General features: G+C 38.6%; 1 protein-coding gene across 3 annotated transcripts in view; it reads left to right on the forward strand.

Moving 5' to 3' along the window:
• Positions 1–25,715, forward strand: part of ELAVL2 (ELAV like RNA binding protein 2) — a 250,598-nt gene that overhangs the window by 49,798 nt on the left and 175,085 nt on the right. For 2 of the 3 annotated variants that reach the window (XM_022551630.2, XM_089913122.1), the window contains exon 2: positions 9,223–9,466. In XM_022551630.2, coding sequence (XP_022407338.1) covers positions 9,238–9,466 — 229 coding nt within the window. In that variant the 5' untranslated portion in view covers positions 9,223–9,237. The remainder of the gene's footprint in view (positions 1–9,222; positions 9,467–25,715) is intronic. The other variant, XM_089913123.1, reaches the window with a different exon arrangement.

Raw genomic sequence — 25,715 nt, forward strand, 5'->3', positions numbered from 1 at the left:
ACTATAGTAAGTAATATGTTTCCTCCTGCCTAAGTCCACTTCTCACCCTGATCAGGGTCACTGTCATTCTACATCTTGGTTACTGCAATTATTTCTTGATTGATCTCCTTGTTTCCACAGTTGCTTAGTTCTTTCACACAACCATATCCAGTTTATTTTCACGATAGCCACGTGCTACTGTTTTTGCTCAAAACCTTTCTGTGGTTTCCTTTCTTTTTATGGTGACCTCTGATGGGGTTTAGGACACACTACCCCAAAGTACGGTACCTTGGCGTATTGACTATCTTAAGCTGAAGAAGTTTGAGAAAACTGCAGAAGCAGAAAGGTTATTCTGACCGTCTCTCTCTTCTTCCCTGAAACAGGTAATAAAATTCCCATGTGGAAGGTACCCTCCCTGTACCAGGAGGAAGGAAAACATTCCTATCACCCGTACAGGGATTTGGGACCTGGAAATCTGTATATGAGCAAACCTTGTTAAACTAACCCATATCTTTTTAGTTTAATCCTTATCACTTACGACCCCCAGCCCAAACCCCTTTGCCTTGTCAATTCTTCACAACTTTATTGTTTATTTATCTAAAAGGTATATAAACTTCCTGCTCAGATCACTTCTTTGGATCTTCATTCTCTTGTGAAGATTCCCATATACATGCACAAATTCGATAAAATTTGTATGCTTTTCTCCTGTTAGTTTGTCTTTGTCAGTTTAATTTGCAGACCCAGCCAGAACCCTAAGGGTGTTGAAGAAAACTTTTTCCTCCCCTGCACCTCCAAGATCCTATGTGGTCTAGCCTTATACCTCTTAGACTCATCTCCCTCTGGCCTCCTCCTAGCTTCACCCTAGCTGGTCTCTGCCTGGAATGCTTCTCTTCTAGATATCCCTATGGGGATGTATTTATTTACTTTTAAATCTGTAACAAATAACCATGAACACTTGGTGCTTAAAAAAACACAGATTTATTATCTTACAATTCTGAAGGGCAGAGTCCCCTGATGTGGGTCTCCTGGGCTGTCATCAAGGTATTGGCAGGGCTGCATTCCATCTGGAGATGCTAGGGGAGAATCTGTTTCCTTGCCTTTTTCAGCTTCTGGAGGCTGCCCACATTCTTTGGTTGATGGCTCCCTTCCATCTTCAAAGCTGGCGACTGTGGGTTGAGTCTTTTTCAGGTTGTACCACTCTGACACTGACTCTCCAGCCTCCCTCTTCCATTCATGTGGACTCTTCTGATTACACTGAGCCCACCTGGATAATCCAGGATAATCTTCCCATCTCAAGGTCATCTGATGAGCAACCTTAATTCCATCTGTATCTTAATTCCCTTGTCATGTAACGTAACGTGTTCAAAGATTTCAGAGTTTAGGATGTGGGCATCTAAGGTGAGCCGTTATTCTGCCTACCACAAGGGCTGGCTTAACTGTCCTTTAAATCTTGGCCGGAAGCTCACCTTCTCAGTGAGATCTGCTGTTTAATACTGGAAAGTATCCATCCTCCATCTCCACATTTTCAGCACTCTTACTCTGCTCTACATTTTCTTTTATTCCAAAGCACACTTATTTCTAGCTAGTGCACTGTTTTATACATGTGTACACCTATTGCAGATGTACACTCCAGGGTATTTCTTCATTGCTGTATCTCAAGTACCTAGGACAGTCCTTGGTTCATGGGAGTTGTGAACAGATGTTTGGTGGATGAATGGATGAGCGAACAGAGTGTGAAGATTAAGCCAGTCTTCTTCACTGGATCTTTGTTTTCCTGTTGCCCAGCATAGAAGCCAGATACGGACCTAGAATGAAGGAAAGGACTTGGGACCGACCCCCTAAACTCACTTGCTTTACTCTCTAACTGCAAAGCTTTTAATTCTGCCAGCTCTAGAACTACAAAACCTCAGAAAGACTGGCATCAGAAGGACTCTGCAGTTTGTCTGTAGGAGCCATAAAGGGCTAAGAGACAGAGAAATGTTAGCATTCACTGCCAGAGAACATTCTCCCTGTGACTTCTGCAGCTGTTTGGTGCAGTGTCTCTGGCAGCTCTCGGACCCTTGTTAGCCCCAAGGCCAAAAATCTGAGCTTGACAAGGCTGAGGAATCCTTGGAGCTGGTGAGGCAGCTAAAATGGTATGGGGGGTAGGATGGGGAGTTGACAGGGATTCCAGGGTTGAGGAGCTCTCTTGAAGTTTAAAGCCACAAACGTTTATTACTTTAGGAATGACAAAGCAAAGTGAAGAGGCTTAAAGAAAACAAACTAATGGCTTATTCTTAGAGCTGACATGTCTGCCCCATGAGTGCTTGGTTGACTCTTCTGTTGTTTTAATTCAGTAAAGCCAAATTGTATCCTGAAAATGCCACTTTAGTGATTTGAATGGGAAAGATAAAACATTCTGTAGGAATGGTGTCTGCTAGACAGATGACCCCACCTGCTGCTTACCCAGCTCTCATTTGTGAGCTCTCATTACTCACTTCACTGAGTATTTCGAGAGCTTTAGCTACTTGCCTTGAGTTCCTCAAAGGAAGATGCCTTTTGGCCAAGGCTGCTGTCTTTATCTTAGTGGGTTCTGCTCTTAAACTTTAAGACAGATTGCTTCCTTTCATCTTGTGACTTGGCCTTTAGAGAGGTTTGATGTCATCTGAGGGAAGGCTTTGCACTATACTGATTCTGCCCTCGTTCTGTATTGCTCAAGGCATTGAGAACCCTCTAGCTGTAAATAAGTATCCAGACCAAGGTCACTTTATCCAGGCCAGACCTTTTGAGTGTGAGAGATGCTTGCCCTTTCCCCTAGCTATGATTCTTTTTAGAGATGTTACCTTTTGTGTTTGCTTATTACATTTTCTAGTTTCTATCAAATTAAAACCATTTGAGATCCACAGCTTAATTATGATGTTTTTAAATACCTTTGAGTTAAAATTTAATTTTTTCACATTTACCTGTACTTCTGCTGTTTTCTTGAAGTTAGACCCAGATTCCAGATGCCACAGCTCCATAACCCTTCTGGACAGAGGGTTACCATGTTTTTGGATTTGTCTTGGCTTCCGGCTTTTTTGTCGTGGGCATATGGTCATAATGGGCTCTTGAAATAACAGTCCACAACTGATCACTCAAAAGATAGTTTTCGTGCCATTGAACAAGAATTTGGATTTCAGTGGGTGAGGGTGGCTGATGGAGTGTGCCAAAAAATGAAAATATGCTTTCCTAATTATCGATGGTTTGAAGTACTTGAAGTGAGATAGAAGAACAAGCTACCAAGTTTGCATGTTATTTAGAAAGGTGATTGCCCTTTCAAGCTCCAGTTTTTTTAAAAAGGAACTACTCTTGTCCTTACATCTGTTTTTGAATGCTTAGTCTGTACAAACCCCTGAAATGGAAGTGGGATAGGTATGACTGAGGGCCTTCCAGGCAGCTGGAACTGCATGAGCAAAGCCAGAAGAATGTATGGTTTTCAGTGCACTGTGATTGCATGAAGGACAAGGAGCAGTTCAGATTTTCAGATGCTTGAAGAAGTGGGCTGGTAAAAGCAGTTGTAGAGGATCTCAGATGTTTATACTCTTAATAATATAAGTAGTTTGTACTTTATTTGATAGGCAGCAGAGAGCTGTTGAGAGTTGAGGAAAATCTACCTGGGAAGAGTGTAAAGTGGGGATTAGGATGATGGAGGGACCTTTTGGGAGGCTGTAATTTGGTGGTCCAGGTAAGAGATGAGGGCCCAGATCAGGATGGTATACGTCACAGTGGACAGACAGGCTGGTGCAGATAGGCACGCCTCACCAGGGTATGTGCAGTGACCCTTTCAGCAGTCCTGCTGTGACTTTAAACCAGAGATCTGATCCCTGAATCAGGTGGATTCTAGGTCTTGGAAACCTTTTTTTCCCCTTGCAGACAGTGTACTTAATGAGAATTCTCAGACTATATTTAGTATGTTTTTGATTAGCCATCTGTCTTGTTTGGTGGCTGTCTGAAGGAGGTTTGAAAATAGGAAAGAAGCTGATTACTTTAGTTTTCAGAATTTTTTATTAGGAAGTTTGGAAAATAGAGACTTTTCTTTTTCTCTTCATGTGACCAGGAAACTGTTAGTCCCAGCTATAAGAAGTCAAGCAGTAGCATTGGTTTCCTAAAACCCATTATTGTAAGAAACTTAAGATATGAAAGTACATAGAGGGCCATTTAAGTAAAAAAGGAAAAAAATTCCATTTAAAAAGTCTTTATAGAAATTTGGAAGTAAGCTATGAGTGAAAACATAAAGGCCACTTCCTCGCCTGTCCTTCCACTCCCTTCAAAATCCATGCTCCCACCAAACTAACAACTCATCATTATCTCTCGGAACCCAGGGAAAGTTTAGAATATTCTAGACTGATCTGTGCTCAAGTGTCTTTTCATAAATTATTTCATGGAGAATAGCAAGAGTTAGTCTCAGTTGACACAATTGATGTCTAAATTAAGAGGCGAACATATATTGAGACTTTTTTTTTTAAGCTTTAAAATTAATGGTTCTTTGTTGCTGGAATATGGCCTTTTATTTTCCTTCCAAAGAGTTTCAGAGCCAGTAGAATCTATAAATAGTGCACAGCCTGGTTGTCTGTGGTAGATTGAGTAGAGCAGAATTGCCTGTCCTTAAGTGAAGGGGAAGTAGCTTTACATTTTTAGTAACTGAATTGTTGGCCAGCATAAAGGTAAGGGCCATGTGAGCAACTTATTTATAACTTCCCATAAAGGTATGTGTCTGCCTCAAGCAGAGAAACTGTCTGGGGTGCTTGAAATGTAAAAGTGCAGTAGAATCATTTTCCATACACAGCCTTCCTAGCTAGTTGGTGCAATAAAGTGATTGTTCGCATCCCTGGGGCTTTCAGAAAGAGGGGTGTCAATAGATTAGCTCATTAGCGTCCGCTTCCTGTGGAATGGAAGGGATGAGGCGATTAAATTCGAATCTATGGTTTTATGTAGTGAAGAATGTTTAGGTATTAACTCCTGAGAGTATGGAGGACATAAATTTAAGCTTGGTTTAACCCGTTAGGTGTGGTCCTCCTAACTGTTCTACCCATGTAGTCTAACCACAATTAGGTTCTTGTCAAAATACTTGATGGCTATGAAAGCACTTTATTTTTTCACAGGTTCAGTTCAACTGTGTGTTTTTTTTTTTTTTTTTTTTTTTAAATAAAGGACATAGAATCAGACTGAATTCCCTGGTAACAGTGGGAGAAGGGAAGAAGAGTAAAACATTTTCATGGCATCCCATAAAGTGTATGTTAAACCCTTTAGATAGATGCCAGAAAATGGAATCTGTTGTCACATGTTACAAATTTCATCGCACTTGCCTCAAGAGTAAATAACGTACAGCCAGGTTTAAGGATGAAATTTTTATAATCATAAATATGCACATAAAAGACTTTCAGCCCTCCTTTGTTACTCATTTATTTTCATAGACCGAGTTTTTCTGAATATTATGTTGACCATTTAAAGCATCTGCATATATGGCTAAAATGTAAACCTCGGCTTTTGTGCCAGTATTGTGGCTCTGTTTAGTATTTGGGCAAGTTGTAATAAGTGGTAAATGGCCCATTAACTATATTGGAGGCCTCATAGCAACACTCATTTCAAATTGTGCTGGGTTTACAATTTACATATTAAAAAATGTTCACTTGATTTCGTTCAGGGACAAAGCTGACATCCTATATAAACATTGCTTCAAACGATCCTATTTATTGGTCCAATTATTTCAATTGAAAGATGCTGGTTTACTGCCTCTTAGTATATGTGAACAATTCTCAGCAAAACTGTTAGAGATCCTTTGACTATAGTGGCAGAAAAATCTCACAGGGTTTTGATTCACTTTTAATTTTAAGTCCCAGGATTAAGGATCATTTATTTATAGTATAATGTGACAGTGTGGGCAAATATAGCTTCTCTTAATGCCCTTCTGATATTTTGGGGAAAGAGTGCTTTTATGCAAAGCATTCACTAATGACTGCCTTTTCTCACTCTAAATATAATTTCATTCACATTTCCTCCCTTCTCCCACATCCTTAAGAGATAGGACAGCATGCAGCGTTTTGCTTCATTTTATTATTAAAAAAAATTTTTTTTAAGATGTGGTTTAAGGTAGTTCTTTAGGATAGATGCCAAGGTAACTAGTTAATACTGTTTTAAGATCAGGCTCTTAATTAAAAATGCTTAATTTGTGCAAGAAAACTACATGTTAAAATGAATTTGGAAAGATTAGATTGGAATTGCCTCAAATTCAATTAAGCCACACTGCATGGACGTGCTGGGAATATCAATACAATCACTGTAAATTTTGTACAAACTGATTTGTTGCATTATCTTGCTCATCTAACATACGGTACTTTTTGTGTCCATATTGCAGACGGCAACTCCAAACTAACATGGCAGTCAGACTGTGTGATGTGGCTTCTCTGCTTAGAAGTGGTTCGTGGGCAGCAGAGCCTTGGACCGGGGTCTGTGGGATTTTTCTTAAATTCTGTAGGCTACTTTTTTTTAGCATGTTGCAGGAGTGCTGAGGCCATACCAAACACTTGAACTTTTCATTTGGCGTACTAATTATTCTTACATTTAACCTATTGTGGTATGGCCATCATTAGGATGTAAAGCACATTGCAATTTTAGTGGTACATGTAGCATCAGAACCTGCTTTTGTATGTAACTTTTTATTATCTTATTTAGGATTTAGTACAGCCTCAAAAGAGTGACAAGCTTTTTAAAAAAAAAAAAAGTTTTGGTATGGTCTGAATACTAAGTTACCGTAATTCTTTACATTCTGTTTACTATGTATTTTTTTGGTTACTGAATTTTGAAGTTATTTATAATTCCTGATGCTTAAAAAAAATGTCGAAATTGTAAATCTGGCTGAAAATTATTTGCCCAGTAACTGTTGAAAGAGTTTGCATTCTGTGAACAGTTGTGTTGAGCCTATCAATGGAATATGCATTATTTGTAAAATATAGCACATTAGTATCATTTTATTCTGAGCAGATGGTCCTATAGCTGAGAAATGCTGTAATTTTCAGCGCACACAGCCTACTGCAGCTGTTCACTTGAATGTTGGCTTAGGAGCTCATTCTTGCCACCTGAACATGGAAATAAATGTGCAATTAAGTGAGGAGTTGTTTGTTGTCCTTGCTAAATCCTGCTAATTTCTGTCAATGAACGCTTATATATTTCAAATGCCATCCCAGTGAGCTTTAGTCCGAATCTCTTATTTGGGTCTCATATAGTCTCCACATATACCCTAAGGTTTGAATAGTGATTTGTTTTAATTGGCCTTGGCCACTCTCATCTTGTAGCTCATTGTTTTCCTAACTGCTGGGCAGAGGTTAATCCCACAAGCATTTTGCTGTGGAAAGAGTGACCCATGGCTAATATTCTATAAAGTGAAACAGTTACGGTTTATTAGGAAATCTGAAACCTCCTTTCTCAGTGTCAGATAAATTTGTTAATTATAATAAAATGCATATCTTGAATTGTTTCGGGTTTTTTTAAATATAGATTTCCAAAGGTTCCTTTATTTTCCTTTCCCCCCCGCCCCCAAAGTGTTCTGTGAAAATACTTGCTCAAGAGAGGTAGCTTGCAGTTTGCAGAGTAAACAACCCATTTCTTTGAAAAGGAGATGAAGTTATGGAAGGGTTATAGGTGGTTTGGTATTTCATAGATAGCCTGGATTTTTGTCTCCTGTTTTTTATCCTGATAACACTGATTCTTGTCCAGTCTGACCAGTCTCAATCTGTCCTATGCTGGCTTCTTTTATAAATATCTCTTGGCAGTAGAGATTTCTTCCTATTGCTTATCCACGGTTGTGCCCTTTTATTTTTCTTAGGCAATATGCTTTTTAAAAGACTTTTTTTCTCTTTTCTTGTAACAGTCTTTGCCTCTACTTTGCTTTTTTTATTTTACCTCAAATTCTTTGCCTTTTATATGTTAAAACTTCCCTAAAACTAGCATCCCATCTATTGAAAATTGTCAATTTTGAGAAGTACTTCTTTGTGGAGCTGAGAGATGGATGAAATATGAAGGATAATCCTTTCAGTGATGCTTTGATTTTTTTGGATTCCCCTACAAGCTTGGCTGTCCAAAGTAGATAGCTATTGGAGGATGGTTTTAGAGAATTTGGGGCTGTGGTTTGTAGCTCTGTTGCTCAAAGAGCATAGGATTGGTTTTTAGGAAACTAGATCCAAATTTGCTTACTAAGTGATTTTTAGAGTAGCCTGAACAGTTTGAGGCCATTTCCCCCAACTCTGCTATTTATTCTGTATCTGGAGTTTATAGATACCTTATCACTTGCATTTTCAACAGGCTTACATGCTCAAATGAAAATTCCTTGGGCTCGTCTGTTTGCAAAAGTTGATATATTTACATTGTTGTTTGGTGGACTGGATAGGGATTTTTTAATTTTTATTTTTCCTTTAAAGTCAGAGTCAAGGCAAAATACCATTTTGAATTGTTTGGGGATTTTATTTTGACGCTGTAGGTCAGCTACCTTGTTGGTGATCTTTAGCTGCCAAGGTTGACAAGAATGGCTTGTTAGATTCTACAAGGTACACTAAGTACTCAGTTTATTCCCCAAGTTATCCTACAAACCCTTTTGACGCCCTAACATATAACATTTGCTATTTTCTTATTTCTTACCAACGACAGAGGTATAAGATATTGTCAATTAAAAACATTTTCAATATGTAACCAAAACAGTACATGTTGACAAATTTATATTTTTTTAAAGTACTTTTGCTTCTTGATTTTAAGTTAATGGATGTGTCAGTTTTAGAATATTTGAACTTTTAGGCTAACTGAATATCTCTGCAAAGTTAGGTAGACCATTTTTGGGGGCTTGTTTTTGGCAGCATGTTAAGCACTTTTATTTTCTGGTATTTTTAGTCAGGGTTTAATTCTATGCTCTTTGGTACTAAATTTCCTCAAGTCTGTGGACACATAGCAGGTGAGTAAGGGTATGTGAGTGGACCCAGAATGCGGTTCTAGAGAATGTTAAAGATTTAAATTGTGCTTATGTGCATGTATGGAATATGTATGTGAAAAGTACAATTGTGATCTTAAGTCGAATAGCTTAATGTGAAGTAAGAATTGCATAGGTGTCGCACTTTTTGAAGCTTTGTTGTAATTTCAGCTGAACGACTTGTGTTTAGTGACAAGTGTTTAAATTCTTCGATGGAATCTCTAATAGTTTGTGAAATATGAATTCTGACATTTCTTACCTTCTGTTTTTAGCAGGTAATTGCTGCCATGGAAACACAACTGTCTAATGGGCCAACTTGCAATAACACAGCCAACGGTCCGACCACCATAAACAACAACTGCTCGTCACCAGTGGACTCCGGGAACACAGAGGACAGCAAGACCAACTTAATAGTCAACTATCTTCCTCAGAACATGACACAGGAGGAACTAAAGAGTCTTTTTGGGAGCATCGGTGAGATAGAGTCCTGTAAGCTTGTAAGGGACAAGATAACAGGTATGCAGTTTTATGTAAGGTTCCTCACGTGTAAAGGATTGTGTTTTAAGGTATGGGAAAATAAGTTTACTGCTTGTAAATGATTCAGTGCTCGAGTTTTACACATCTAGATTTTCTCTCTGTTTCTGGCTACATCAACAGTGTGAAACTTAGTTTTAGAGAGTTTTAAGTTTTCCTTTTAAAGCATCAAATAATATAATAACTAGACTTTTTTATAATCTGAACTATACAGTAACATCTTTGAAAAATGCTTTAAAGGTGTGTGTGTGTCTGGAGCAGCAAGTATCATGTTAACCTTTAGTTTTGAGATCTTTGAGCTTACATGATTTAGCATTTCAACAATGAAATACAAGGAGAATTGGTTTTTAGGAGAGGAAAAAACCTCTTAAAATGTCCTTTTTCTTAAGTCTCTATAGTCCTCCATTTGTATGGCCAAGTAAATGGTAATATTGACATTATCAGTACGTAAATATTTGTACTGATACAATTTGAGTTTGGTAAGATCTTAGCTTCTGGAAAAAGTGGTGTTTGAGTGCTCCTCTTATAAAGATAAGAATGAAAAGATGAGTATTTAGCCTTTAATGATGGTATATTTTGAATATTGGGTAGTGGAAAATCTCCTTAGTGTTTTGTAAGATTTGACTAAACTTTTAGAATAAGGCAAAACCTAATTAAGGAGAGTGTTCTTGGCAGAGAAGGGTTAATGCTTCCTGCGGGAGTTGTTTTTAAACACTGAAAACGAATGAAGTGTAGACAGACTCTAGCTTTTTCATGTTACTGTTAAATTTGAGTGATGGTGTGTATTAAATGGCTTATAACCAAAATATTAAGCTAAATATTTGAAATGAGGAAAGGATACTTAAAGGCAATTTGAGGAGTTGGACGAGGAGTCTGAACTTTGACTGGTCGTATGATGTTGGTCACGTCAACCCTTGGCTTCAGCTTTAGGTTTCCCTTGGTAAAGTGAGGTAGAAGGCAGAGGAAGGGGCCCCTAGCTAATTTCTGAGGCCAATTCTGACTTTTTCTGAGACGGTACCTTTAGCTGTTCTTTTATCAAGACAGCAGGGCTTATTGTCTCCAGGGTGACTTAGAGCTGTCACCTGGGCTTGGCCTCATAGTCGTATTTACTTGAGATACAGATTGAGGTTCACAGAGAGAATTTATTCATTAAAATCAAGTAAACCAAGTAAAAACTAAGTAAAACCTGGTTGTCATCAATCCATACATAATTATATTGTAACTAATTATGTTACTTAGATGTTCACCATGATTATCAGGAAGGTTTCTTTTTTGTTTTTGAATATTGATATTTGAATGGATGAGATTTTTCCATTTCTTTTTCCAAAATCAGTGTGAGCAGCATATGTAAAATTTATACGTGAAATTTATTAAAGAAACAGTTTTTGAAAAGTTGGGAAAAGTAGAGAACAAAGGCTTTTTATTACATGTGTCTGTCCTGGTACTGAATTTTATTTTATGTTTTTAGCAAAACAGCATCCTTTTATATGTGAATTTTGCAGTCTTTTCAACATAAATGTGATAAATGATTTGAAGATTTTGACATAAATGATGAGATTTCTGGTTTGATTGCTTAGTAGTTATTCTTATTATTTAAAAAAATGTTGCTTGAACTAGGCATAAAGGTCACATTTTTTGTTATGGTAGATGAAAACAGTAAACCAATCATACATCCTTTGTATTAGGCATTTTCCACAGGAAACATTGCACAGATTTTCATCTCTTACCTCTGGTCAGTCTTGAATTATCTTACTCTTCTGTAAACCTTTTACTAGAGCTATCATGTGGCAAAATTGGATAAATTTGACTTCTGTATCTTCAGACCCTTTGCTTCTCTGGCTTTACGTGGAGGATGGTAGTAATAGAACCACAGCGCATGGGTAATCTGAAAGAGTACCTGGTTAGATACTTAGATACTGGCAAAGTGTGTTAACATTTGTTGTCCATTTCTTTCACTCCCTCACCCCATTGCCTTTTCAGGGAGAGCTGGATAATGGAGGTTTCCACCATAGTGAAATTTCTGTTTAAAATCTCTCATAAGCTGAGTACCCAAGAAAATGAACAGTGAGCACCAAGGTCAAAAGATGTTTTTTCTAAGCGTAGTTCCATGATTTAGTCATAAATATTCCTCAAAATAACTGTTGCACTGACAGACAAGTTTGAGAAAAATCTGTACTCTGTAGTTTTTAAGAACCATATTGCAGATCATTAACATGATAAAAACTATATTAAAATCCTGCAGTAAAGAAACCAGTTTGATTTACAGTCCCCCAGTCTTATTTAATCACAGAACTCATGGCGGGGGGTGTGTGGAAATACCTCCTTGACACTAGATTTCCATCGAACGTGTTGCTTTGGAAGTCATTTGTTAACTGGTTATCAGAAAATCTGTAATTCTTCCATAAAACCTGTTCACATCAATAAAATATGAGCATGTTTCATAAAATGAACATCCATGATAATGAACTATAAATTAAAAAGTTGAGTAGCACATCGGAATACTAAGGACCTCTTCTAGTAACCCTGTTTTGATTTGGCCCACTAATGTCTTATTCTTGGTATGTGTTAAATCAGTATTTAGACGGGTCTGAATTGTTTAGCTTCAAACATAAAATTACCTTAGATTTTTTTTTTTGTTGTTCTGAGTTTCTTAGTAAGTACTTGTATTGAACAAAATAGTCTAGTACATAGATTTCTAAAACTGGGTTTTGAATTGTTGCACTTGGCAAAGTGGGCATGTCTTCTGAAGAAGCTACTATTAACATATCTCTAAAAAGGTTTTGAAAGAATCTGTGGGGATTTGGACCCTGCCCTGTGGCATTTAGCATTAGTCATCTTGAGCAGTTTTTCAGTATATGTTTTTAGGGTCAGGGCAGAGTTTCTCAGTCCCTCTCTAATTATCCAACTTATTCTACCTCCTGGGGAGCTATCAGGGCAGCTCCTGGTATCTGATTTTGTAGGAGCGGGAGCATTAATTGATTGGGTTGTAAGAAGACTGGGATCACTCTGTGGGAAGAAAATTTAAATCCCTCCTTTTCACTTTTCTTAAGTCTTTCCTTACTTACATAGTGCTAAAACTAAGAAACTGTATTTCAGGCACAAAATACCTAGTTAGGAAAGTATGTACCTCTTTCCTAAGTCCTAAAAGAGAGTATATCATTTTTAGATTGTGTCATTGTTAGCAAATTAATGTCACTACTTTGATAGAATGAGGATTAGGGAAATACATTAAGAAATGTGTTCAGTTTCAAATACAATTATCTTCTCTCTAGTCGAAATTCTATTTATTATGTTGTTCATCAGGCTCGCTTTGGGCTTATGCCAGCTTTATGCTTCACCCTGTTTCCTATCTATAGGCATTAATTATGAGAAGCTAATGCTGTTTGTACAGCTTAGCTGATGTCGGTCTGTCCCTTTGAGTTCTCAAATGCACTTCAGAGTCCTTGACACCTGCTGATGCTGCAGGAGTGAAATGGATTTTATGAAGCAGGGAATGAATAATAGAGCGTTGAGAGTCAGAAAAACCCTTGAGGTGACCTTAGCCAACTCCCTCGCTGACAGGTGAGGAGAGGCCCAGCTTTGTTGACATGTTGAGTCCAAGACTACATATCTATTAAATGGCAGAGCAGGGACCCTAATTCTGGTTTTCTCATTCTTCCCTAGCATGTTTCCTCCTTGCCTTTGTTGGAGGGCCAGAACTCACTCTTTAAAAGCTAAGCACAGGACCAGCTGATGAATTTCTAGTGAGACGTATAACTTGTACAGGGGTCACGAAGGGGCATCTTCTGGTGAGTGGTGAGTCTCCCACAGGAGGAGAGTGGAAGATTTTTGAGGGTCAAGGAGTGAGGGATACATAAAACTAATGAGAGCATCCATGCTTCTCTAGAAACTTTAAATCTATGGTTGTCAATTCAGATAGTCTAGCCCTGTGGTTCCCAAGTCTGGCTGCACACCCTTACCTGAGGGAGTTTTAAATAATAAAGATTTCAGGGCTTCCCTGGTGGCTCAGTGGTTGAGAATCTGCCTGCTAGTGCAGGGGACACGGGTTCGAGCCCTGGTCTGGGAGGATCCCGCATGCCACAGAGCAACTGGGCCCGTGAGCCACAACTACCGAGCCTGCGCATCTGGAGCCTGTGCTCCGCAACAAGAGAGGCCACGATAGTGAGAGGCCCGCACACCGCAATGAAGAGTGGCCCCCACTTGCCACAACTAGAGAAAGCCCTCGCACAGAAATGAAGACCCAACACAGCAAAAATAAAAACATAAATAAATTAATAAACTCCTACCCCCAACATCTTCTTAAAAAAAAAAATAATAAAGATTTCAGAGGCCCTGGGAATCTGTTGTCAGGAAAGCTCCCTAGGTGATTTGATGGGCAAGTGAGCAGTTTGGGGAATCATAGTCTTTATGGTCAGTAGAGTACCTGCATTGGAATCGCTTGGGATGACTGTCCGAAATGCAAGTTCCTGGGCCCTGCCCAGATCTACCTATGGAATCAGTCTCTGTAGGTAGGGCCTGGAATGTGCCAATTACCTGGGAGTTATTGACTTCTTTTCCTGAATATTTTGCAGGGAGATAGAACCAGGGATTTCCAGGTTTATCTGAATTCTGGCTGGAGGTGGGTGGGACAGGTGGGTGTAACTGCAGTGCCTAATTGTATGGCAAACTAAGTTTCAGGTGCTGTTCCCTCCCCAGCTTTTGATCTCCTGGGGGTCAGGACTAGAAACGTTGAATGTAAAAGTCACTGGGCTGTGTCTTTACTGAATGCCTGACCTGTCCTTAAAAGAGTGTGTGCGTATGTAGGTATGTGCGTATGCGCGTATGTAGGTATGTGCGTATGCGCGTATGTAGGTATGTGCGTATGCACATATGTGTCTGTAAGTGTGTGATTAGTTTTCACGACTCCAGGATAGCTTGTTCTGTAGCTGTTAGTTTTCCTTCAAAAAGAGGAGATAAGAGAATTATAGTTGAAGACCTCAGGTAATGAGTGTTACTCTTTTTGGTTTTGATGTGATAGCTTCATTCTTAGCCTAGGAATTGCTTGAGGTGCGCCCTATGCTGACCCCATAAGCTGCCAATTAGAAGCTTTCAGACAAAATGGAAAAACAAAGGCCAAAACAAACATATAAAAATACAAATTACAGGGGCCCAGAGGAGGGGAGGGGCTTTGCAGATGTAGATTATCTGTGGACAGGCAGTGCCTTGGATGGTAACACAGACCTCTTTTTTTTTTTTTCCCCTTCCTGAGGGCCCATGGGGTAAAAATCTCATATAAAAATGTGAGAGTTCTTAACTTATGTCCCTGTTGCTTCCTGAGAACTTCAAAGTTAGTTTTAATGCTGGTTTATTTTATGAGGATAATGTGATTTTCAAACTTTATTTTGATGACACGATATTTTCCCCTCCTCTTTTTAACAAATATACTCTTAGCTCCTCAGGATTGAAATAGATAAGTGGTATTTTATAAGTCTAATGCATACCTTCAAATTTAATAGCATTTATTTACTGTGATGAAGCCAGTCAATCACAGTGAGCCCAAGGCTGTGATGAACACTAATTTGAAAATGTGGTTGTGTGCATCAGTTACAGTCTTAAGGTCAGCTGTTAGTTGTAGGTATCCATAGTATCAGGAGATTAAGAATTCTGATTCTTGCAGACAGGTACTTGAAAAGATCTGGGCAGTTGGGTGGGTGGGTAGGTGGGTGGTGGTAGCTTAATAAATACCTCATTTTGCTGACTCTGGGTGCTATTTAATTAGAAATTTGGCAGAAAGGCTGGGTGTATGCCCAGGTATTCACAAAACAAGATAACTTGGCAGCACAGGGTAAATGCCGTGATGCCTAGTGTATTAACTGTGGAATATACATTTGAATATGGCTGTCTTTAGATATTAGTGGCTAAATTTGTATAAAATGAAATTTATATAATATGAGATGAAATATACTTTTTTGTGGTATTGAAGAAACTATTTGTCTATTTATCAATATATCTTTAAACCACATTATTTTTCCATGTACTCTTGTTTCTTCCAAACGTCATGACTAATCAGTCATTTCAAAAATTTGATGTTACTACTTGATGTTACTGGTTTTTATAAAGTTTCAGGGAAAAACTTTAAAATTTATTCTTTCAGGTTTATTTTTCTCCACTCAGACCTAACTTGGGTGTTTTATAGAACAATTTTCAAAGTGTCAATCTTGATTAATTTAGATGAAGGATTTCAGGATGATGAAATTAGAAATTTATAAGATTTAAGAAACCAACTACGTTGTTTTTTTTTTTTTTTCTTTTTTTAAAAAAATCGTCAGGGAGGAAAAGCTTTCCTCCACCCTCTTAGTTTAATTTGCAAGCCCCCAATTACTGAACCTAACAAAAGATAGGTTATACAATGTTATATGTCCATTGTATCTCAGTGAAACTGGGGGAAAAAGGGATTAACAGGAGAAGAGGCAACACAGTTTTCAGTAATATTTCACATGCATTGGAGTTCACAGAAAAAAAGTGAAGCAAAGAAGTTGTTAGACTCTGAGGCTTATATACCATTTTAACAAAGCAAAGGGGGTTTGGGTTCTGAGGGTGGGTAAATTGTAGGGGAGTGACCAAGAAAATATATAGGGGGAACTAATGGAAGATGAGAGCTATTTTAGCAAGGTTTATCTATGCAGATTCATCTTGGTGCTGACTCTCCATCCCCAGTGGTAAGAGTTGCTCTCCTCTTCCTGGTATAGGAGAGGGGGGGAACACCTTCACAAGGGAAATTTATAACCTGGCTTTTAGGCAGAAAAGAGTAGGGCAGAGAAGAGTACTCTTCCTGCATCTGTTGATTCTTAATTGCCTTTAACTCAAAATATTCCTTATGCTTATAACTGGCATATTTGAGGGGTGGCAAGGCATATTCTGACTCTCTTCACCATGAAATAAGTTTAACTCTCAGCAGACTTAGAAGAGTTTCTTCTTCTGATAGCCTGTGGTAATGAAACCTTAAATGACTAGTTTCTGGGAAGAAAAACATCTATTGTGAGGATATGGAAAAGTTTGAAAGAGAACCGTTTCTGATTAATTTGTAAATCATCTGGATTTTTGTTTCTCTGATTTCTTGATGGTGATCTTTGTATTAATTTGCTTTATTCCACTAGAAGGAAATGAAGAAAAGTATTGTAACTCTCAAGAGCAGGTTGCACAGTTCTCCAGCAGCTTTTGAAGACTATTTACTGTGAAAATGAGGTTGAACCTGTTGGTTAAATGAAATTTAGGAGTTTTGATTCTGTGCTTTCTTGGCCCTTGTTGTCACTGGGACGTTTTGCCAATAGGTTAGGAACATAGTGTTTTAGTGCCCTTGACCTTACTGCGTTATTAGTTTGATACAAAACATTGTTAATGTATGCAAATTCATAGAAAACAGAATACAGTTGAAGTTCTTTTGTAAGGATTCACCCCTTGAAATTTAGCAAGATATGAATGCGTGTGTGCTCTTTGCTATTCCAGACCTTTCCACAGTGTTTCTTCTAGTTTTTGTTTACTTTTACATCAGAAAAAGTATACGTACATACATATATCTATACATCAGGTGGTATAGAATAGAAACCATTTTCAATTTATTACTTAGTGGCTGTCATCATAATGATGGAAAAATGTAGATGAGAAAAAGATGAACTAAATGGAAGAACATAAAGAACAAATTCTGATCCAGGAATCCTTCTTCTTTTTAAAATCTATTGAATGCTAAAATTCTGTTTCTCAGGTATGCAATTGATTTATCAATCTGCTTTTTTTTTGGTGGATTTTACTCTATTTTACTGCCTTATCTGTTACACTACCTTAGCACCAGCCTTTGCTTTCTTAAGCTTCTAAATTATGAGTAGAGCAAAGTGTTTTTCTTTTGCACCTATTGGAACATTTCCTTTTAAGTATTGAACAGAATAATTGATCGTTGAAACTAAAGCTGTGCTTCAGAATTTGCCGCCTTCTTTTGAGCTTGTTCTAAGTTACTTGACTTTCAAGTCCACTGCTGCTACTGAATTTTGAGAGCTGGGGAAACCATCAGAGTGTCCTTTCCAGCTAAAAACACTAACTTTAAAAAATATTTTCTGTCATTTTACTTGTGAGTGTCTTTTGATCTGTCAGGCCTATGCAGTGACTCATTTAGCATGATTTACTTCTTTTTTTAACATTTAATTAATTATTTTTTGGCCGTGCCACACAGGTTGCGGGATCTTAGTTCCCTGACTCAGTGATTGAACCCGGGCCGTGGCAGTGAAAGCATCAAGTCCTAATCACTGGACTGCCAGGGAATTCCCTAGCATGTTTTACTTCTTAATGTATCTGGTTTTGCTTCTTAAAGTATCAGAATGTCAGTTTTTGACATCATTGGATATCCCTTTTGTTGGTTATGGTATCTGTCATACATTTTTTGAGAGACTTCAAGCTGTAAAGCAGCATTGGCAGCTCTTCCAAGTATTGTGAAGAAATGGAGCCTCATTTAAAACTATATTTCTTGTGATCTAACTACTCAGTAGTCTCTTACATCATACATCACCATAGGTAATTGAGGGGTGATGGCAGAGGCCACGGTCTAAGACCTGCTGTCCTCCCTGTTGGAGGACCCCTGCCCATCCCAGAGGGTCTTAGACATAGCCTCCCTTGGCTGGCCCAGCCCTACCCTGAGCCAGAGCACAGGGTAAGTGTGTTCAACCAGAAGAACCAGGAGGGCTTTCCTGTCTTTCAGATCAGACCGTCATCCACTTCTAGCGTGCTGTGCCTGTGCTGAAGAAGTTCATTTCTTTGGAATCCAAAGAGCAAAAGTTGCACAGGGTTTCCTGAAGCCTAGAGCCTCTGGGTGGGGCTGAGTGGGAGGAGGGGAGACAATCATCTGTACCTCTTGCGGGCCAGGAGACTGTCTGACCATTTAAGAAGAAGAAGAAAGCAATATTCAGTTTAAACTGTGTTGATAAGCGTTTCTTCCCATCTTTCCATGTGAAATGGACTTTGAATGCAGGGGTGGTAATAGTATTTACCAAACCCCTATGTACACTAGGGTTGTTATTATGTTATTAGCTTAGCTTGGCATCAAGTTCTTGGGATTAACATTGAAACAAAATGCCTGCTGTCTTCAACTCCCCTGCTAGGGAGGTGGGCTCATGAGCACTACTTTTAAAGGTTTTAGCCTAGAAAGAACGCGTTACACTTAAGTTTAAATCCCAGCCTAGGCACTTACTTTATATGAACTATTTGACTCCCAACTTGAGTTTCTTCCATAAAGTGCCTAGCATGTTGGGGTACTCTCTGTGTCCCCAGTCCCTTCTTACCAGTTAATATTCATTTGGTTAGAAGACAGTTGTAGATGTTTTTTTCTTTGGGTAAACTGATTTTTGAAAAAAATCTCCAAATAAATCTGTTGTCTTAGAATTCTTAGATTTTCTCATGATGTGGGAAGTTTGCAAAGCTAATTTCCTGTTCTTTGCTTTCTAGGTGATTTGACGAATAAAATTGATTTTCTAGGAGTGGGACAAAGTGGGACTAGGAAATACAAGGCAGGACTTGTGAGCCCAGAAAGATGATTAATGATATTACACCAGCTTCTCTGAACTAGAGCACTGGAGTATGGAGTTATTGCTCTGTGTGGTATTGTGTGAATGTTATTCAGAATGAATTAGCTTGACTTAAAATATGAACGTACTCTAAGCCAAGCTTCCCCAGTGGAGTGTTAATGATCTGGAAGGTCCGCAAGTGGTTAAATAGAGCCATGAGGTATCAGATAGATGAAAACTAACTGAGCCTTGTTTTCACTGTTACTGACAGCTTCTTCCTTAAGATTAATACCCCTTTAATATAAATTGTAAATACCAGTACTAAATATTCTAATTTCATAAAGTAAGGTTTTCAAGTAGAGAAATAGAGATGTGTGTGTGTGGATATTAAGAAGCCCAGTATTCCTGTAGTGTTAGCAGATCAGAGGACTTAGAAAAAAAATTGCTGTCCCTTTGTTTTCTTTCTGTTGAAATATTCATTGAAAGCATTTAAAGCATTGCTTTATTCAGTCATCACAGATTTTACAGATTCTAGTTTGTGTAGGGGGGGGGGTGGCGATTTCCATGAGGGCACCGTTAACTTAGCAGATGCAATTTTACATCTTGTTTTCCTTTTTTTGTTAAATCCTTATGCATATTGTGAATTAGAGTTTATTTTTAGCTCTTAATGAGTTCTTTTCTCATCATTGTACTTTTTGTTGGAACTCTGTTTTCTACATAATGCTTTGATTTTGAAGGGGGAGTGTATATGGCTCACAAGTCTTGTATCCATCCCCAATCCCCACTCCAACTCAACTAGAATTTGCATTTTTTTCATTTGAGGCAATAGATCTGGTTATGTTACCTTGTAGAGTAGATGTGGTGATGCCCTTGACTCTTCACAACCTGTTTGACCTTTGGGATTTATCCTGAGAAAGTCAGATTCTCCCTTTAAAGTAAGGTTTAAAGGAGACATATCTGCATGTAAACAGGTAAGCCAGAATCATTTCATTGTATTCAAGGTCACTGGAGCCTGAGGGAGCAACTTTATTTCTTCACGTTTTGAGCTTTAAATCCAGTCTTAAGGAGTCACTGGGTCATTAACACTGGCCTCCAAGATACTATGTTCTGAATCCTTCTTCCTAACCTTGATACTTGTCTCTGAGAGCTTTTTTCATACCACTAAAATGAATTATAGTTGCTTTTAGTCCACTTTAAAATGTATCTAAATAGGCTGGTTATGGTGTGTCAGATCAATTGATATCTCTTCTATAAAATAAAGGCACTTTCCTAAATGATCTGAAATCGTATCTAGCCCTAGAATTCTGTGACTTTTCTCTTGTGAACATAACTGCAAAGTTAGTTCTTCTTAAGCATAGTGCTTAGGGATTCTGACATGTATGGTGCAGACAGCATATTACCTTTTCAAGCAGAATGATTTGGGATCTAACATTTAACCTCAAGATATTTAACCAGGGTTGTTTTTAGACCCTTATATTCTTGGTATTTCTGGGCCTTTATTTCAGGGGTAGATTCCCTCCATTCATGTTGTAATCAGGTTAAAATACAGAATTGTCAATACTGATTTGTTACTGTGTTTTTTTATCAATACATTTCCTTTTGTAAGTGCTGGAAATTGGAAGCCTTTCCAAAAAGGCATGATAAGGTTGTTCACTGCATTATATCCCCCAATTCCATATTTGGGAACATTAAAAACAGACCTAATGAGCTATTAAAAATCAGAAAGTGGAATCTTCTGAGCTTAGGTTCCTTGATTTTTTTTGAAATTTTAGTTCTCTAAGTGTTTATGGAAAACAACATTATGTGGACATAGCCATCATGTAAGGAGGGCATCTAATATTCTTTCCTGGTTTCTAGAGCTGGACAGCAGAGTTTTAGAGTCCCTCCCGCCTTTTTTTGAGGGTGGTGGTGGTGAGATATTGCAAATGAACTTAATTTACTGTATACAGTTCTTAGGTGATTTTGGGTAGGTGAAAGTAAACATCAAAGAGGGAGGAGTGAGGCTTAGCTGTTTCTCAAGACCAAATTCTGCCACATGTACAGACATCTAGCAAGCTGGCCCTAAGTGACTGATATAGTTACTTTGCAAGCTTAATGAAGTCCCAGTTCTCTGATCTTTTTTAGGTGCTTCGAACACACCTTCTATGAAATGTTCACTTGAGGCTGACAGCATTCCAGAGGTGGGGATCTGTGCCCTCTTTTTGCATGTGCAAAAGGAAATCCTTCTAAACAAAGGCTGAACCCAGGACCATTTCATATTTAGGGGTCCTATCCATAAGGGTACAAGTTAAAGCCATCTTGGATTCTTGTGTCCTGTTTATACAGGGGTGGGTAGTGTTTGTAAACTACTTTAGTACATCTGCATATCTTGAATACCTTTGATTTTACCAATGAGACCCCATTTCTAACTCTCATTACACTAATTAACAATAAGTAGCTTAAGGAACAAAAACCCATTTTGACATTCATTATACTAATTAGCAGAGAAATGGTTGTTGATTTAGATATGGATAGTAGATAGTCTTGTTAACTAGTCACTTTTGGAGGTTGGTCCTTACTTGTGTTTTGCTAGTTAATTATTCCTGGGCTGTGTGTGCATTCAGGATAGTGTGTTAGATGACCACTCCTAGAATTAAAGCTACTGGCACATAAATAACATCACACTGATTCATGACAAATTAAAAAAAAAATTAATTGTGGTAAAATATATATATAACATAAAGTTTACCATTTGAACCGTTTTAAGTGTATAGGTCCATGGCATCAAGTGTATTCACAGTGTTGTGCAGCTATCACCACTATTTGTAGAACCAGCTCATCATGCCAAACAGAAACTCTGTACCCATTAAACAGTAACTCCCCACCCTGTTTCCCCCAGCCATCGGCAACCACCATTTTACTTGTTATCTCTGTGAATTTGCCTATTCTGGGTACCTCATATAAGTAAAAAGTGAAATTGTACAGTATTTGTTATACCAAAGTACTTTCTTTATTTTTTATAAATTTATTTATTTTATTTACTTACTTTTGGCTCTGTTGGGTCTTCATTGCTGCGTGCAGGCTCTCTCCAGTTGTGGCGAGCAGGAGCTACTCTTTGTTGCAGTGCGTGGCCTTCTCATTGTGGTGGCTTCTCTTGTTGCGGAGCACGGGCTCTAGGGTGCATGGGCTTCAGTGGTTGCAGCTCAGTAGTTGTGGCTTGTGGGCTCTAGAGCACAGGCTCAGTAGTTGTGGCACATGGGCTCGGTTGCTCCGCGGCATCTTCCAGGACCGGTGCTCAAACTCGTGTCCCCTGCATTGGCAGGCGGATTCTTAACCACTGTGCCACCAGGGAAGCCCTACCAAAGTACTTTAAAAGTAAATTTTATATATATATATACACACACACACATATATATATAATTTACTTCTAAAATACTTTTAAAAATAATATATATAATATTTATAACATATATATTGTATATATAGTAATAGTTTCAGGAGATACTAAATTTCTTTCTTTGGACCATGGGCTTTTTCTGTGTATTTTATTTCCTTTCATTTCAGCTTGCCTTTAGGAATCAACCCCTCCCTTTGAAATAATTTCTTTGTTTTCAAACTTAGTTCTTGCCGGTTTCCCATAAAAGGAATATCCAGGTAAAACAGTGAATTTGTGCAGTATTTAATCAGATTGCTCACTACTTGCAGGGATTTCATCTTGTCCCTTTGCAGTGGTCCAGCCTGGTTCAGGCTTGTTTTCTTCTTTTGGAAGTTGCCTGCCATCTCCATGGCATAACGGCAGGCCACCTGGAAGAAGAGGCAGTGGCACACAGGGTAGATTCAGAAAAGAACTAAAGCAGCTTTGCTCTCCAGCAGTTTTCTCTGCCTTCACACTTTTTTTCTACTTCCTCTTCTCCCAGAGAGTCACAGCGTCCAGGGATGACCGCCTGTGGGGTGTCCTGGGACACAGGGCGATGGCTCCAGACTTCTTTCTCTTTATCTCACTTCATCCTTTCCTCCACTGAGAACCTGAAGGAAATCTTGGCAGAAAGCTGTTGCTCAGTAGAAGGAGCCAAAGAGGGAAAAATAGAAATTCTCTTCTATAGTTTAGCTTTTCCTTCCATTTTTCTTTCTTCCCCAGCACTCCTTCTACCCACCCCACCCAATCCCACCTCCCCTAAAAAAAACACAAAAAAACCATTAACCAACCAACCAAAAAAACCCAAAACCCAGCCAGGGACATTCCTTTTTAGACCACAGGAACACGACCACAGGAACAATTACTGTAGTAAAGAAAGCCTTAAGCATCTTCCTGCAGCAACTTTGGGAGACAGATGCTGATGTAGGTTGAATTTAGAGGCAGGTGGTGGCCTGTTTCTGCCTTTACATTATTTCAGATTCTATGCTACTGAGTAGAGCAGTCTTCCTTTAAAATTTTCGGTCGCATATCTTCGCCTCCTGCCTTCTCTGTTGGCATCTGCCAGATGCCTGCTGGCTACAGGAACATCATTCCACGCTTAGTGACTGTATTTATTTTCAGTGCTGGCTATTGACAACTTAAAGAGCAATTCCATGAGTTGAGACTTAGCAGAAAGGCTCCCCCGGTGGAGGCTTTAATAAAATAATAAAAAAAAGTTAATACTTTTTATAGTTTAAGGTCTTAATTCAGGCTTCATGCAGACTTCTCCGCGCTGCGTTCTTTGTGGCGAGCTACCAAAGACCTCTTATTGGGATAGGGAAGATGTTCCTCTGGAGCTGTAAGTTCTTGACCGGTATTAGTGGTGAAAGTGACTCAGGTTAGCAGCCTTTGTCGAACTAAGAATCTTGGCATGCTGGGGAATATCAGCCAGTGTTGGGTACTTGATTCAGGGTAGTGACTATCTGTTAAAGAGATCCTGAGTCACAACATACTCTGATAATGTAATTTCTTACATTTTTTGCACCTTATTTTTAAGGTGTGGTAGAGGTGGAGGGAACTGGTCATAGTTTGCAGAGGGAGATGCAGAATGTTCTAAACTGGTGACTTTCTTTTGTTTTTGAGCTAGGAGTTAGAAGCAATGCTTTCTATATGCAGGGGATGGTCTGGTCCACTAGTGATTTGTTGATTTTTCCATTTTATGGTCAATCTTTGAAGCAGTCTTTTATTTGATCAGAAACAAGAGAGGTGTTTCTTTTCAGTTTGTATGGAGAAATTTGTAAGACCCTTCATGGATGCAAGAGAAGATTGTCTCTCTGATTTCATAAGACCATTCCATATTGAGGTATTCTCTTTCCTGGTATACAGTTGGTGGGAGTATAGTTCCAGAAGCCAAGAGACAGGTTCTCTCTGCCCTTGCCTTAGTATAGACAAGGGGCCAGTATGGGACCCAAGCAAAATCAATTAAGTATTTTCTCCCAAGACCTCAAGGAAGTGATGGAAGGATGAGATGATGATGGTGACCCATCTCATCAGACTGTGTGTTTTAGATCTGAGATGATGGCTGTTCTTTTCACTACTTAGCCCACTGGAGCCTGGTTCCCAACCCCTATTGATTCTGAAAATTTCTGTGCCTCTTCCAATAAATTCCCTTTTGCTAGTTAGCTAGAGTCAGTTTATGTTACTTATAACATAGAACTCTAGTGAAACAATTCTTGCTTAATTCACATTTCTGTCTCTGTGTGTCAGAGTTTACTTTTCTACACACCCAAAAGTAAGCTTACTGATTTTTTTTTTTTGGTTGACATCACATTGACCCATAAGAAAGTAACTTTTGAAATTGCTTAGAAGTCTCTGTTTTGAACTCACCGTCTTTCCACACAGGGCTGTCAAAGAAGGTGCAGGTTCCAGGCCTCACTTTCTAGATAACATCTTGTTTAGACCAGAAAGTTTTCCATTAGGAAGTTATTTGAATCGAAATGGGAGATTGAACCCTTTTTTGGCTCAGGTCATATTTCCAGTTAGTTGGATACCTTTCACACCTGTATCGTTCTAACCTGAATTTTTAGTTCTTTAACATACCATGTGTGTTCAACTAGATTCTCTAAAGCACCTATGATGTGGAAGAAGTTAAGCTGCAGTCTAGAGTCATCAGATACTCAGACATATTACTGCTTCGTAGGGATAAAGGTGTTGTGATTTTTATTTTTATTTTGGTTTGTTTGGAACAGCTTTTACCTCTGATGGAGTCTGAGGGTTGTTGTTTAAGGACTATCTTTCACTTCTAACAAAACAATTACCCCTTTTTGTATGGTACTCTTTATTGCCAGTAACCCTCCAGGGTTCGCATCCTGACCATTTTCCCAGTGTCTGTAGGGTCACAGTTTTCCCTCCCTTGAACCTGTTAAATTTGTCATAGCTATAATAGATGAACTGCCCAAGCTGACTGCTTACTTGCCCTGAGACTTTTAGCTTTGAGGAAAACAAAAGCTATTGGTAAAGATGTCTGTCTCTGTTTTGCCAGGTATATACGCATGTGTATTTTATAAAGTCACTTGGCTCTATCTTTCAAAGAGTTGACTCATATTTGATTCACATTGTCATTGGTGGAGGAAACCGAAGTTCTGATATAATTATGCAAAAGTCGTAGGTGCAATGAAGATAATTGATATTCTGTCCTAAATAACATCTTGTGACTTCTCCCCCATTTCATTATGTTCTGTGGTCACTACTTTCCTCCTTGAGTGAGATCACCAGTAGTAATGGCATTCTCTGTGGTCACTCAGCTGGTTAATCTTCAGAGGTCAGTAAT

This window comes from Delphinapterus leucas, chromosome 6, assembly GCF_059928025.1.
Source record: "Delphinapterus leucas isolate spDelLeu-1000000601 "Yukka" chromosome 6, BTC_Dleu_Yukka2, whole genome shotgun sequence".
Lineage (NCBI taxonomy): Eukaryota > Metazoa > Chordata > Mammalia > Artiodactyla > Monodontidae > Delphinapterus > Delphinapterus leucas.